Below are 15,774 nucleotides of genomic sequence, written 5' to 3'. Positions count from 1 at the left end.
ATATTTTTTTTACTACAATATATTTCAACTTATGCCTAGTGCTGTTTAAATTCAGGCATCTATACAAGACGCGAGTACCTACAAAAATCAGAATGTGAGTTGTTGGCTCCTGTTTGCCTCCCTGAAATAAGCCAAATGTTTTTACGCCTGGATTTCTACTGACCTCAAGAAAGCCTGATTCAGAGGTTTTTTGACACCTTACCCTTGAACAATGCAGATTATATAATTGTTTTTTCAGAAACCATCTTGAATCACACACTGACAACATTTCAATGCCCCAGAGCTGCCCTAGTGAGCTTGTAGCTATGCTACATGGAGTTGGGGGATAGAGTAGGGAATCAGAAGAATTCCAAATGCAAACCTTAAGACCGTACATACTGAAGAATTTCAGAATTGGTTCATAGTAGGAAATAAAGAAAGCATGACACTACCCTTCCCAGTTCTTCAATGTCCCCGTGTATTGAGAAATTATACACATATAAATTAATGCAATATTTCAAGTACCTGCATTTCTTTGGTAATACACCATGACAAACAGTGGGATAACACTCTTTAAATGGCATTCTACAGATTAACCTTATTCAAGGCTTATCCATCCATTCTCTCTTATTCAAAAGTAATGGAAAATCACTTACCTCTAACTAGAGTTCTTTGAAGGTAGTATCCTCCTTAGATCCCCTATCTTGGGTTGTGTCGCCTGCTGCAAGTTCCCTCAGGAGCTGACTAGCAAGGTCTAAAAAGTTTTACATTCCCTTCCATAAGCCCTATTAGCGCATGTGTGAAATTTTTGATCTCTCAGACCCTTTTACCTACACCTACTAAATCACATTAACTATGGATCAATGGAGGATACTACCTTCAGAGAATTCCATTTAGAAACAGGCGATTTTTCCCTTCTCCAAAAGCAAGTATCCTCCATATCTCCCCACTGCTGAAGACTACAGAACTAAAAATTACATCTGCTATTGATCATACATATGCAGGGAGGAGAATCAACTGAATGTAATCAGAATAGGAATTGAAAAAGCTCAAAAATTGAAGTACCAATGCAAGTTGCAACCATGTAAGTTTGTGTAACAAAAATCTTAAAACTACTTTCCTCAATGTAGTAAATGCACTAAGTGCTGACTGAAAGGAAAAATATCGTATACTAATAAAATTATCTGATCTTTAAGTCCTCATTCATTCAAGTTTTCTGTTTTTACTAATAGACAAGTCTTTTTTTAGCATTACACTACAGACTTGTCCACTAAAGAAAAAAGCTTTCCATTTGAGACAAACAATGCATTGATAAATGTAGAATTAAACTACATTAACTCAATAGTTTTCATTACTTTTAATAGATAATAAAAATCTAATTATTCAATAAAAATTATTGAATAAAATTGAGTTCAGGGAATACTGCTAGAAATTAGAGGTAAAGGTTAAAATATCAATCTGTAATAAGACAGCTTCAATTAGCTGGACAGTTCCAGAAAATTTTCATGCAATCTTAAAAATAATTCGAAGGACGTTACTAACGTGAATTCTTTTTCCAAGATCAATGTCCCTCACCTTTACTACTTCTCAAGATTGGTATTTAAAGCTTCAAATTATGAAGTACTTTGAAGCTATACTGCAGTTTAAGTTAATTCTACCAATTCTTAACAGAATTACTGTTAAGAATTATGGACCACTAGGGCTTTAACAATATTGCCACCACACTAAATACAGAAGGAAAAATACTTCATGTTTAATAAACAAGCCAATTACACAAGTGTTTGTTTAAAACAACCTTTACCAAAAGCCTCATTTGATTTATTCTTATTCTTTCTCACAACTCCATTCACAGTATACTATGGAATTTCAGAGTTTGTAATTTTTTTTTCAGGGTGGAAAAACTCAAACAAAAGAACTTCCACAGATCTGCTAAGCAATAATTATGCTTGCCAGCATCAGTAAAGCTGGAGCAAAAGAGACTACAAACTTTAATGCAGAACAGGATTTTTGAATCATCATCAAACTGCTTATTAAAAGGATATGGCATCTAAAAAGTGATCTTTAGAAAGCACAGCAACAACATGGCAATTAAAGTAAAAATTTTATATCAATGTTCTGTTCTTTCACTAACACTTTCAATAAGGCTATGAAAATTTAGCAATGTGCCAGTAGAAAAAACAACCCAAATAAAACTTTGTGATCTCATAAAAATCTCTCAAGTAAATGCTGAAGATTTTATCAGGAAGAAAATAACTGATTACTGCAGCCCTAAGGCAATAAAGTTGCATTTCCCCTCCCCTTATACATGCACCAGTAGGACTCATTGAAGGGCAAAAGAAAAAAAAACCAAAACAAAAAATAAACCAAAAAGCCAAAAAAAAAAAGAAAAATCTTCTAGAACTTGCTAGCTGGTTGACTGCACAAAGACGAACACCCCAAGATGGAGTATCTAGGATGATACTTACCAGGGAACCAATTCTACCACTGGGGCATTATGTATTCTATGTGTGTATGGATGCACTATTAGGACCATAATAGTACACACCACGCTAGCAAACGCCTGGCTGGAGCCATAGGGCCGGATGACCAGAGGGATATCCAGGTACGTGTCAATTCTCCAGCCTTCATAGCCACACTCCAGGCACCTCACATAGTCTTTCAGTTTGCCTTGGTACAGTTGATTTATAAGATCAGCCTGAAACAAACAAATGCAGCAACAGGGATTTTTAAAAAATGGCCAATACCCCATTTCTTTGGTTTTACAAGAAAATACCTTTTTTTCAATTAAGTCTTAATTGCATGGCTACACATTTAAAATACCATTCCCCAGCAGGACATCCCTCTCCTGACTTCTTACTTTCCCCTGCTCAAAACATGTATCAAACATGCTTCTCAAATCATGTTACATAAGTTTCAGTGTCCTTTACAGACATGTCTTAAGTGACTACAAAAGCAGCAAATTGAATTTTAAAATGAGCCTGATCTTGCAGACATTGTTAACAGACTGACCCTGCAGTCCTTTCCTGTGTTTCCAGAGACAATTTACCAATTACTCCTATTTACCAAAACTGGCCTGCAAGAAGGTGGCCATTTATCAGAATGTATCCTGTGCCAGGAATATATTCCTAACTTTCTCCTGCCTTAAGAAGGGAGAGCTTGAGCTTCAAGAAGTCACAACAAAGCCTAATAAATACTGACAGCAAGGAATTTATTGTGCAAGTTACACAATCACCTTCTTTCAAATAAAGACTGAGTATAGTATTCCAGAGTGCAGAATATTCCACTTTTAACTGGGGGAAGAAAACAGATGCAACACATTCCTGAAAGTCATACATCACAGTAGCTTAACTATCGCATCGAACCAGAAAACTGGAAGCTGGTATTTAAAATTTAGTAAATTATTTTTACACTAATTAGAAAACCCAACAAATGTCCACAGTACTACAACACTGAATTAAGTCAGTTTTTCCAAACTTACCTGCTCTGTTTGCTTCCATTTCTGCTCCAAAGCATCAAACATGACTCTACAAAGCTCCTGCACATCATGCTGCTGCCAGGCTGTTAAAAATTGAAGCTATTATTAGTTAAAACAGGAGATGTTATAAGTCCCAATACTGACTGCAGCCTGAGAATGCTTCCTAAAAAACTAATTGTTGGTTCAAGTGTGTACCTACACTACTACCTATTCACTACTGGGCCAGTGTTCAATTCCACAGGCAGCTGCCTCTCAATGTAAGCCAGAAAAATAAGCATCCAGCTTGCTCACTGTGTTTATGCATAAACAAGAACTGTGTACACAAGCAAGAATATATGAAAAATACAGAACAGCTAATGTGCTCTAGTATAAAACAAACTGCTTCTGATTTCTGTCCCACTTTGCACTGATTCTCCAAAATCCAACTTCCAACTTCTCATCACCATGTGCTAATGGAAAAATCAACAGGTTATGGGCAAAATTACACCACACAAGTGTAAAAAAGACACACACAGTGCTTGATTTGAAGTAGACAATAATATGGGTAATTCCATAAATGCAACATGGGCATTTGACATTTGTGATTCAAAAGAGAAGCAAGTTTCCTATAAAAAAATTATTTTCAGAAACAATTAATATGTGTAATGACTCATGTCATTATTTTTGTTTAATTACAAAACCATAATGCTTTTTACTTTAACAGCCTAAGACTCACAGATACCATTTCTTTAACAATCAAACACACCGCATAACAAAGTATCCATGTAGGCTGTTTTGCTTCCATTGAGTAAGTCGATTTTATTAATTATTCTAAATTCTGGTATTTTCCCCCATGAACAGCAGTTTAGTCTCTAGCAGGCAGCAGCTGAAGCAAACCACAGCAGTTTAACAGCTGCACATTACCTTCACTGCTATCCCATCCAAAACTCCGTGTAACGTCTGTCGTTTCAATCGCCCTTTTTTTGCTGGTCTGCAGTAAAACAAACAGTCTTTGAAGCTGGTAGGGGATACTCCTCTCAGGATCTTCTTCAGATTCCTCAAATTCCCACCTATTTGGAACACAAAATATTTGACAAATAAAACTGCTTTGAAAACATTACTCAAAAAGGCATTAAATCAACATTTACTACATTTCAGGTCTGCCATGTCACAGGTTAACTGCAGCTCTGTTTCTTGGGAGAAATCAAATGCAGCTGCTTTCCATTTCTGCAGTAAATGGCAGTGACACTCTTCAAATGTTTAAACATGAAACCAAAAATTTTGAAGACATGCACTGTACAGACATGAACTGCACTTAGCATTAAATTTAAATTTCAGTTTGATGTTTTCAAGATTCTTTAAAAAGCGTCCATGCCACAACCAGCAACATATTTTACTGAACAGCTGAAGCTTCTAAGGAGATATAATTTATAAGCTTGACTTCCATTATGATTTCCAGTACCCAAAAAAGGAAATTTTAACAGGTGAAATTCCAAAGGGTCTCCTACCAATATGAACCAGCACAAATTTAAGAAGTTTTTGATTCTATATACTCACTTATACAATGCATTTCTAAATTCAGGAGTCATGAAAAGTGTTTGCAGAAGGCTGTTCAAGTAGCAAGTCATTGCTTGATTTACCAGACCCACATAACCTAAAAATATGAGAATAATGAGATGGCAATAATGCAAAAAGGCACATTAATTCAAGACTTAGAACACTTGACAAAAGATAATTCTGTGATAGTGTTTAAGAACTACATTTGTCTGTTATTATTGTTATTTACACTATAAATTACATAGTTATAATGTTATAATTTCTGAGAGCAACAGAAAATAACAGTTTATATAACAAAAATAATTCTCCTGAATGACATGAAACTGGTTTTCTGATCACATTAAAAAGCAGTATTTAATGCTGAATACTACACTAATGAGGATGTAGGTAACTATAAATAATAGCAGATTTAAGTATTTTACAGAATAAACTAGAATTTTCTAAGAAACAATTGTGTATCAGCTTGCTTACGACTTTATGTCTGCTAAAAGTCTCCTAGTAATAATGTTACTATAATTTGTATTTGCACTGGTTTTATTATTGTTTTCAAATCAGAAATTAAAAAAAAATAAATCCCAAGTGCTGACACAACACTACTATTGTAAACCCTTCCCCCTTAAATAACTAATTAAAAAAACTAATTGAACTAGTAAAACACTGTCATTTTTACTAGCTGAAAATGAAATAATTTACTTATATTAATCTAAGCTGCAATTTTAAGATATTGTCCAAAGTATAAAATATTAGCAACAACTGATAAGCAAGGAGCATATACTGAAGCATCGTATAATCAAGGAATTAAAAATGCCTGTTTATACACCAAAAAGTATTGGAAAAAAAAAATCTCAGTACCATACTAGTAATGAAAAGGCAGCTACTTCACAGACAGGCGTTTTCTGTGAAGAGACTGAATCAGAACATTTGTGCTTTATTTATTACTCTATACTATATAAATCATCTTGTCAGTTTTATTAAATGAAACAAAAATGTAGCTAAACTTCCTAATTTGCCCAAAAACCTTAGGCAGGTAGGAGAAGAGAAGCAGTGCAACACAAGTGTCAGCTTTGTGGCTGCTCAGTACCTGTCCTCTCTGGCAGCTGTAATCTGCTGTCCCTCCTGCCCTGCTGAGCAGCCCCCCCAGAACCCCGGGCCTCCCCTCCCCTGCTGGCTGGGGGATGCAGGAGGAGCCTCCTGGGAAATCCTCCCCCAGGCAAAGCAAACTGCAGGCCCTGGCAGGGAATTCCCAGGCCAAGCAGAGACGTGGCAGGAGCCCCTCCAGTAACAGGGTGTCCAGTCCTCCTTCAGCTGAGAGTGAACACAGCTGGAGCTGGGCACTCTGCTGATCCAACCCTGCCTACAAACTAGGCATGAGCAGCACACCAACACTGCAAAGAAGGACCCTGACAGAGTCTGAATTACCCTGTCCCATATAAGGAAAGCATAGAACACATTTCTTCCATTTCTAACGTGATGGGAGAATATAATAAAAAAACTTTAATAAAAAAATATAGCAGTGATGTGGGTATTTTTAAAATAAATTGCAATTTATTAAAAAAAATCCTGAGGTGCTGCTATGTGAAAATGTGCTAAAATAATTACAAACTCACATTGCCTTTACAAGACAGAACAAAATACCTGTTTCTGATTTGCTCAGGACTGAAGAATAAGAATAGCTTTGACTGACATAGTCATGGGTACATCCAATGGAGCCTTCTCTTGGAAGGGGACCTATGAATCTTTCCTGTGCACCATCCTCTGTTGTACCCGACTCCTCCTGGAAACACAAACACACCCATCACATGCACAAGTTAGACAACACATTTTTACTTAAGTACCTACAAGATTTACCTTTCTCTCATGGTTAAGAAACCAATTTTCCTAGGCACATCACACGATTTCTTCAACATTGCAGATACACAGTGTAACTTCAGTTCTGCCCTTCAAATTCTCAAGCCCTTGACACATTGCTCTTAGCATTGGCAGAAGGACAGGTCCTTTGGAACACTGCACATCCAAATACACTATTACAATGTACACAGCAAGCAAGTTGGCAATTTAGGATCTCCTGTGCCTCAAGTTTTCTGCACTGCAATACAGCGTAAGATTTTTTCCAGACATACAAATTTCACTCCATTACTCTTCCAGAACCATTCTTAAATTCTGATCTTGAGCACCATTATTTACACACAGGGGTTTTTTCCCCTTTTTCACGTAATTAAACTCCCCAACAAAGGCTAAGTAAGCCAGCATTAGGATGATGCAAGAGCTAAGTAATAAAACTTAATATATCACTAGCCTATCCAATCCTTGATTTGAGTATATTGCATCATGTATTTGAGAAACAGAAAATTTCAAAGTATTTGTTATGGCAAGCAGTGGCCTCTAGAAACACTGCCAACTCTTCTTTTATATTTATTTACTTATTCATTTGTCCATAAACATAAATGTGGAAGCAGGGCTGCCATTTCTGAGAATTCTGCCAGAAAGGCCTAACATTACTTTCAAACACCCAGAGGAAAGGGATTGGATATATGATTAAATATGTATTGTTAAGACTTATCTATGAATGTGTCAAAGATTAATTAATTATATAACCTTAGAAAATTGCTTGCAGCAAACATCACACTAATATTGATGACCATGAATGGAATGACAGCAAATCATTACTAATGGAATTGGTCCCACTCAGGAGAAATGTGAATATAGATGTAAATATAGTCAAAAGTCTGTTGAGAAGGTTCTCAAAGAAGCTTAGGATTAAATACTCAGCCCAGTTTTATTTCATGATCTCATCTTACACAAGCATTACAAAGAATACACACCTCTCCCACAACACTGGCTTATGTAGCGGAGGGAAGATTTTACCTGCATTACATGAGGCTGTTCACCATCCTTGTCTGTCAAATGCAGAAAGTTCTTCTTTCCTGGCTCAAAACCAGCATCAAGAATGGTTTTGTCACTGTTCTGATCTATTGGAGTCTGCTGAAAAAGAGTAAAACAACACAAACAACACTTTTTAGAAACGGATCTATAAGCAATTAACAGATTCCATACAAGTGCATTGCTTTGTATGGCTGCTGACACAGTAAGACCTCATGAAAATAAATAATTATCCAGTAAACAAAACACACATCATCAGTACTGAAATAACTTGGGAACAGTTTAAGAAACATTACAGTCTAATATTATAGTTAGTTAATCTATGCAGGAGTCAGACGCTGGTCTGTAAGTTTCTCATGAATATCACATTATCCAGTGTCCTCTATAGCATGCAGACACTTTTTTGGCTTTAAAAGAGGGAAAAAAAAATACTTTCAGAAGGCATAAACATGACCTGAAATAAACTAATGTCCAGTTCTTAACAAATCTTGGTAAGTTACCTAAGTGCATCTACAGAAATAATATTAACTTAAATCAACACTGATTTACAATAAAACATAGGAGTGATATAAATATTTTTTTTAAATATAATATATTCAAATAGGTCTAAGAAACATCAGGACTCGCTAAACAACATGCTGCTGCTCAGAAGAAAACATTTCTCAAGACTACAGGAAATTGAGACTATTTATCATGGATATTATTATTAAAAATACATACTGATAACAAAAACTAATATTGCATCTGAATGATCATATTAGTTTTTGTTTAATGATTAAACAGATCTATCATTGAAGTGCACACTTTGAGACTAAAATTCAGCCAAGTCAACACAGTGGCATCAGCCTGCTGTGGTGCACCCAGCAGCACAAAATGTTACAGAATTAAATGGGCATCATGCAACACAGGAGGAGGTTTTCTTTCTGAAGTGTTTGCTACCAGAGGAAGCAGAAAGCTCAGCTGCCTTACCGTGTCAGTGACACTGTCTCCATTGCTCCACAGCAAATCAAAAGAGCCATTGACGTAGCCCACTTTGGCAGCCACGTCTTCAAAGAGCCGTTTGAGCGGGGTGGAAGCTGGCAGGTTCAGGGTAACACGCTCATTCACCGTCTTGGAATTCGTGGTGTCCTGTATTATACACAGCACCCTGGGCTCCTCAGCAGCACATTCGGCCTGCAATGACGGCACACAACAATTCAGGAGCAGAAGTAGGAATATTTAGGAGTTTAACTGAAAAATCAAAACAAGACTTAACCAATAAAATGTAGAATACTTTTAAAATTTAAGGTTCCTAAAATTGGACTTTATTTTCCAAAGTGAGCATGAGAAAATGAAGAACCTTCCAGTTTTGGAAAAAGTCTATAACAACAAGCTCCATTTTTATAGAACAAGAAGGATTTTGTACGGATGTGGGTACAGAGAAACCGCTCAGGTTCCACACAGAATTTCAGCTAGCAAGCAGAGAGAAGACTGCTTCAAAATCGGAAACAGACTTCCAAGTCATCACTTCCAGCTCTGACACAATCATAAATCCTGCTGAGGCAGAATATACCTTTTGTGACTTTCAGGAATGCAACCCAGAAAACTTGCAAGCTTCCAAGCAACCTTGGAAGCTGACCACTAAACAAAAAGTTTAATGATCTAGCCACAAACTTCCTACTAACTCCACCGCTGTCTGAGTTGCAGGAGATATTCTTCTGCCTGAACAAAGTAAGAAAATAAAACAAATGGCTGCTGGACAAGGCAAAAAGAGTTTAAAAAGAAACTTCAATGTATCTGATAATCAGAACAATAATGATCTTTAAAGAAAGTGGTAATGTAACAATAATAAAAGTTTCTAGACCCACGTAAATCAAGAAAAACAGCATTTTTCCAACACTGAAAATGCAGGAAGTCAAACACCTAAGCACAATTAATTAATTATCTTAATTATCCAAAACTGTAGAACAAGAAGGAATAACTGATATTTAAATACACATCTCAAGAGGAAAGAATCAGGTAAGTAAAAGGAATTAGTCCTTCAGGGACTCAGCCTTTTCAAGCTCTAACACACAGAAGCATTAGTAATGTATTGTCAGAGTGCCCAAATCTCAGTCCATGGCTAAAGACCACAGCATCCAAAAAGGCAAAAAAACACATGCGGTGCTATCACGATTCTCAGTGGATAAGAACAACAAATGGCAATAATTATGTTCATGCTCAAACGCTCAGCCACATCACAAGCAGCTTCCTTGAGAATAGAGAACTACAAAGAAGACCTGAACATCCTCAGAATCCCCTGTATTTCTACACAACCAGCCTCACAATACAGATAGATGAGCACCACCAAAGCGGTACAGCCTCTTTTGAGAGCTCTTACATCACCAAACCCTTGGAAAAGGAACACGGACATTTCAGCTGACGCTGCATGCCTTCATTACAGGGGATTGCAAGATCTGCTGGCAGTGTTCACACAGGGATAGAATAAAATGTTAGCTGACTGCAGCATCAATTCCTATCAGCGTCACAAAAAAGTTGTTAGAGGAAGGCAAATAAAACCACCCTCAACCCAACCTGACTCACATTAGTTTGCTTTTGACTGGGATTTTTTTTAAGACTTTGGAGCCAATTTCTTTAGGTTTATCAAATGAAATATCCTGTGTGGAATCCTTCATTAACTGCAGGCTCAAAAAGATTCAAAGTGTTATTTGCAGCAAATCTATAACACTTCATTTTTATGGGAGAATTTTACATCTATGAACTACTTTCCAAGAAGACAAACAAAACTATTCCTGAAACATTAACCACACATTAAGAAGAAAACAGAGTTTGGAAATCAAAGTAATTCTGACATATTACATCCTCACTTTCATCTACAGCACCCACAGAGACACACAGGGCTGTACTTAGGTAGACTAAAATTAAATTTTACCAGTGATTATTTCTCTTGGGCTCTTCCCTTGAAGTTTTCCAGCACAGCATCTTTTTGTTTTGTTTTGTTTGGGGTTTTTTTTTTTGTTTGTTTGTATTCTTTTTTGCTGAACTCTCTCTCTCACTGTGTGGTTAGGAAAGAGAAGGTAAAGCTTGTTCAGTGGTCTTTTTTTTTTTTTTGAGAAGGTGAGCAGCAGCTAAGACTTGTAAGATCAACCCATATTTATATGCAGGTGCCTCAGCAATGGTATAGGCTTGCTCTGGGTGGGAGCCTGCCCTCCTCTATAGAATACTGCAGGGGGGTTAGGAGGCATTTACTACTATTCATACAGGATTATCTCAGAAAACATAAGTTAATTTGGATTTAATTATCCACACACTGGTTTTGTATTGATGCTGTAACTTGATGGACTACTGTGTATAATCATGTTATGAGCAGCTCTCCACTGGAGACTCAATTCCTTGTGCTACTGCCTTTACATAACCAACACTGACTCCTCTCCTCCCTGCGGGAGTTCCCTGTGCAGTCAGCTCCTCCCACTCCCACTTTCCCTGCTACCCTGGATGGTGAATCAGTTGTGACTTGCATTAGAATTGCTACTGAAAATAATTAGGCACACAGTATCCGAGGGATGGAAATACCATTAAGGGAACAAATTACAGATGATTACAGAAGATTTGCAGATTGGGATGCTGGATGTTGCACGTCACACAAATCCTCTCTTTTTTGTTCACAGATGTAATTCTGACAGACTGACTGAACTGGTTTAACTCGGGGTCAGTATAGCAAAGGGTATTACGCTGTCATTCATTCACACTGCCACCACTTCAAGTCATTAGTAGTATATAGATAAAGCAAAAATATCCTCAGCCCAACTCTACTCATGAAGAACATTCACAGACACCAGCTGAAACAGAAGACAACAATGCAACACCTTGTCTGGGGCCACTTTACTACAGAAAAAGTGTGAAAAGCAAGACTGGCCAGTAATAGATCCCTCAGCTATTCTGGAAGGCTGTTATCAAACCAAATCCACAACAGAAATACAGAAATTAATTTAAACCATTACATAATCTATATATTAGGAGAGCAAAATAATTCCTTTATTTAATGCAGAAATAAGAGCCAAAGCCTCACACACCAGTGTAAAAGCATATCAACACGTACTCAATTTGAAGCTACCATTAAGACTGAATTTAATATGTACATCATCTTGTATCCAAGAACATGCACAGAGTTTAGTGTCAGTGGCTCATGCTCATGTTAAAATAAATAGAAGCTACAGCATCATGCTGTTACTATGTTTCTTGGTTATCATTTTATGAAGCTGACTTCATCTGTCTACCTGTGAAAACTTCTTCTTCATTTCAGCAAAGATACTCTGTCTGCAACTCCAAAACATATCCTACAGTACATAAAAACAAAATTAACAAGTCATAATGGAAAGTTGTAAATTGACTTTTATTTTATATAAAGTCAGTTTAAGACTATAAAAAATATCATTACTCAGTTTGGAAACACCATTCACAGAATAACTGAAGAAGGAATAGCCTTTTTTAGTATTTAAATTATCATAGGAGCAGTGTTACAGACAATGTCAGTTAAGTTGTAACATACAGACTACATCTCATAAAGAAGTGAATGGATAAGAAAATGTAAATAACAATTCAAGACGTAAGTTCATACTAACACTTTCCTTGATTATCTTTAAAACATGCCACAAACACAAGTAAATATTTTACCTCAAATGGTTCAATGGTAGGATTAGCATATAACCCTGTAATTCAGTTCATTAATATATTTCTAAATTATGAAGTTGTCCAATTTTATATGAAACTGTTGTTTCCTGCCTGAATTATTTCCTGTACGGAAGTTTTATTATTATGAGCCCATTCTGAAGTATGCAGCTGAAGGTAGTAAAGAGATGAAGTTACTGATTTTATTCCTACCACTCTTAAAGAAAGTCTGCCCTGGTATCTCTGTTGTATCACCAAAAATTCAACAGCAAACATTAACTGCACAAAATTGTTTTCTGACTAAACACCAAATTAACCAGTTTATGAATCTCAAGTGGTGCACTTTGTATTTCTCCAGAGGAAGTGAGAATGAAGATGCTCATAACATCACTGATCCTCTCCAAATTCCTTCAACTGTGCCCTCAGTAAAGATTATCAAAACAAAAACCACTGACACGATCTTCACTGACGTGACCTATTTGCCCCAGCAAATGACCTACAAAAATAGCCCAAATTAGACTACTGCATTTAATTTCCCAGCAGGATGACACATAAGGCAAGACTTTTTTCTTCACATACTGAACTGAAGATCCAGTTTGGAAGTTTTAATATGACAAAACTGTGTCTAGCAGTTTCCTTTACACACTAGTCTGTAATTTCAGATTTGAGAGATTTCAGATTTAAATCACAATTTAAATGCTTTGCTGTCTACTGGTTTTACCCGCTCTTAGTCAAAAGCCATATACATTTTGTTAAAATGACCCAACAAACTTGTAATGGAGTTAATGGAGTCCCAGAACCACAAATCTGAAACTGATGATTTGTAATATTATTATTGTTGTCAAATACATTGCCCTGTGTCAAGGACTTAATTAAGACTTCCAATTTTCCTCCCAGTCAGGGACTCCAGAGAACCCTGACTTCAGCCTGAATTCCTTCTCCCCAGAGACATGCAAGCTAAGTCTGGTACACACAGGGGCACATGTAATTTTGTAGTACGCTATTTGACTTGGTGCACACAGTGGAGAGTGGAAGGGGAAGACAGGCTCCAGGTATCACCTGCACAGAACTATCTACAGATTGCTTCTTTCATCAAAATATTCCTTTTGATATTATTCTTTGATATTATTTGATATATTTGATCATGTTCTTTTATATCAAGAGCTGTGTTCTCAACTCTTGTTTTTTCAGATAAGGTCTGCTGGAAGATTTTCAAGAGCTACTTCACTACACAAATTCCATGTAAAGATCAAACTAATCAGATTTACAAATTATACTGTTTATATGATGTTCAGAATTCTTAGAAATAATTGAGAGCTTCTCTGACAAGAAAAATCACAAGTCACAGAATCGCAAAACCATCTAGGTTGGAAAAGGCTTCCAAGGTCACCAAGTCCAAGCATGTCAACTAGACCACAGCACCAAGCACCTCATCCAGTTGCTTCATGAACACCTCCAGAGACAGAGACTCCACCCTCCCTGGGCAGCCCTTTCCAATGCTTAACAATCCTTTCTGTGAAGCGATTCCTCCTGATGTCCAACCCGAATATCCCCTGATGCAGCTTCAGGCTGTGTCCTCTCATCCTGTCACCAGTAGCCTGGGAGGAGACGTCAATCCCCACCTCGCCCCAGCCTCCAGAGAGGGGTCAGGTCTCCCCTGAGCCTCTTTTCTCCAGGCTGAATGCCCCCAGCTCCCTCAACTACTTCTCGCAGGGCTTCTACCCTCCAGAACCTCCCAGCTCCATTGCCCTTCTCAGGACCTGCTCCAGCCCCTCAATGTCCTTCCAGAACTGAGGGGCCCAGACCAGGACACACCTCCTGAGGCGTGGCCTCAGCAGCGCCCAGAACAGGGGCACAGCCCTGCCCTGGTCCTGCTGGCCACACTATTGCTGATACAGGCCAGGGTGTCATGGGCCTCCTTGGCCACTTTCAGCTGCTGTCAATCAGCATCCCCAGGTCCTTTTCCACTGGGCCCATTCCAAGCAGTCTCCCCAAAGCCTGTAGCAAAGCATAGGGTTATGACTCAAGTGCAGGACACGGGACCTGGCCTTGTCCAGAAATCAAAAGGATGTGTCCATCTCTCAAATGAAGCCTTCTCTACTTTTTAATTAATTGTTCACTCAAACACTCCAAATAATCTTTATAATAACCACTAGTGCAATTCTACGTTTTACAAAAAAGCTCCTGTCATCATGCAAACATATTTAAGGTACAATTAAGAGACCAAAGATCTTCTATACAGTTGCTTAATTTTACCCGATAAAAGTTACTCTGGAATGTGCCAAGCCAATTACTTATTACACCCACAAAATCAATAGGCAATTAACTACATAGTTCAAGGCCATCAAATTAACATACACAGGCAAATGCACAAACATCTTAATGTCTTTTCCTCATAAGAAGTAAGAGCAACTGCTCAGGTAGCAAGTACATCTATCCAGTACTTGAGAGATGTCCTTGAAGCTCCATGCTCAAAGTTCCATGCTGCTACTTTGCCAAAGTGTGACACAGCGCATCAGTGGCTTACGAAAACAACTTACAGACCCTCAACTGCATAAGCACCTAAAAGGCAAATGCAGACTGTTAATTAAGGCTATAATTCACAAAATCATGCTACAATTATTTTAGCACAGAAGTTTTCTCAGGCTAATATTTTGGTCAACAAATATTTGAAATTGTAATTTCAACTGTTAACTGTAATTTTTTAAAAAATTGAAACACTGACACTTTCATCCCAAGTCACTCCATCTTACTGCGTGGAAATCCCACAGGATAGGGAGCATCCTCAGCAAGTCTGCTGATGACAATAAACTGTGTGGTGCTATCAACATGTTGCATGGAAAAGATGCCACCCTGAGGGACAGCTTGAGAGGTGGAGCTGTGTGACCCAGATGAAGTTCAACAAAGCAAAGTGCAAGGTCCTACACCCGAGTTGGGAAAACACCAAACACACCTAGAAGCTGTGCAAAGAAGTGATTGAGAGCAGCCCTGAGGAGAAGGATTTGGGGGTGATGGCTGATGAAAAACTTAGCATGAGTCAGCAGTGCATGCCAGCAGCCCAGAAACATCAAATGGAGTGTGACCAGCAGGTCAGGGGAGGGGAACTTCCCCCTCCACTCTGCCCTTGTGAAACCCCACTCCAAGTGCTGGGGGCATTTCTGGTGCCCACAGCATAAGGAGGACATTGAACTGTTGGAGCAAGTCCAGAAAAGGGACATGAAGTTGATAAGGGGACTCGGGTACCTCCCCTATGAAGA

The 15,774-nt window shown here is 37.9% G+C and overlaps 1 protein-coding gene across 3 annotated transcripts in view; it reads right to left on the bottom strand.

The window, feature by feature from the left end:
• USP47 (ubiquitin specific peptidase 47) overlaps nucleotides 1–15,774 on the bottom strand; it is a 51,991-nt gene that overhangs the window by 24,787 nt on the left and 11,430 nt on the right. The window contains exons 2-9 of one of the 3 annotated variants that reach the window (XM_021544859.3): nucleotides 12,127–12,186; nucleotides 8,840–9,043; nucleotides 7,856–7,972; nucleotides 6,626–6,764; nucleotides 4,991–5,087; nucleotides 4,358–4,503; nucleotides 3,458–3,537; nucleotides 2,525–2,674 (exon numbers count right to left, since the gene is read on the bottom strand). In XM_021544859.3, the coding sequence (XP_021400534.2) occupies nucleotides 2,525–2,674; nucleotides 3,458–3,537; nucleotides 4,358–4,503; nucleotides 4,991–5,087; nucleotides 6,626–6,764; nucleotides 7,856–7,972; nucleotides 8,840–9,043; nucleotides 12,127–12,186 (993 nt within the window). The remainder of the gene's footprint in view (nucleotides 1–2,524; nucleotides 2,675–3,457; nucleotides 3,538–4,357; nucleotides 4,504–4,990; nucleotides 5,088–6,625; nucleotides 6,765–7,855; nucleotides 7,973–8,839; nucleotides 9,044–12,126; nucleotides 12,187–15,774) is intronic. The other 2 variants (XM_021544860.3, XM_021544861.3) reach the window with 2 other exon arrangements.

Source organism: Lonchura striata, chromosome 6, assembly GCF_046129695.1.
Source record: "Lonchura striata isolate bLonStr1 chromosome 6, bLonStr1.mat, whole genome shotgun sequence".
In the NCBI taxonomy this organism is placed as follows: domain Eukaryota; kingdom Metazoa; phylum Chordata; class Aves; order Passeriformes; family Estrildidae; genus Lonchura; species Lonchura striata.
This window is presented reverse-complemented; position numbering and strand designations above follow the sequence as displayed.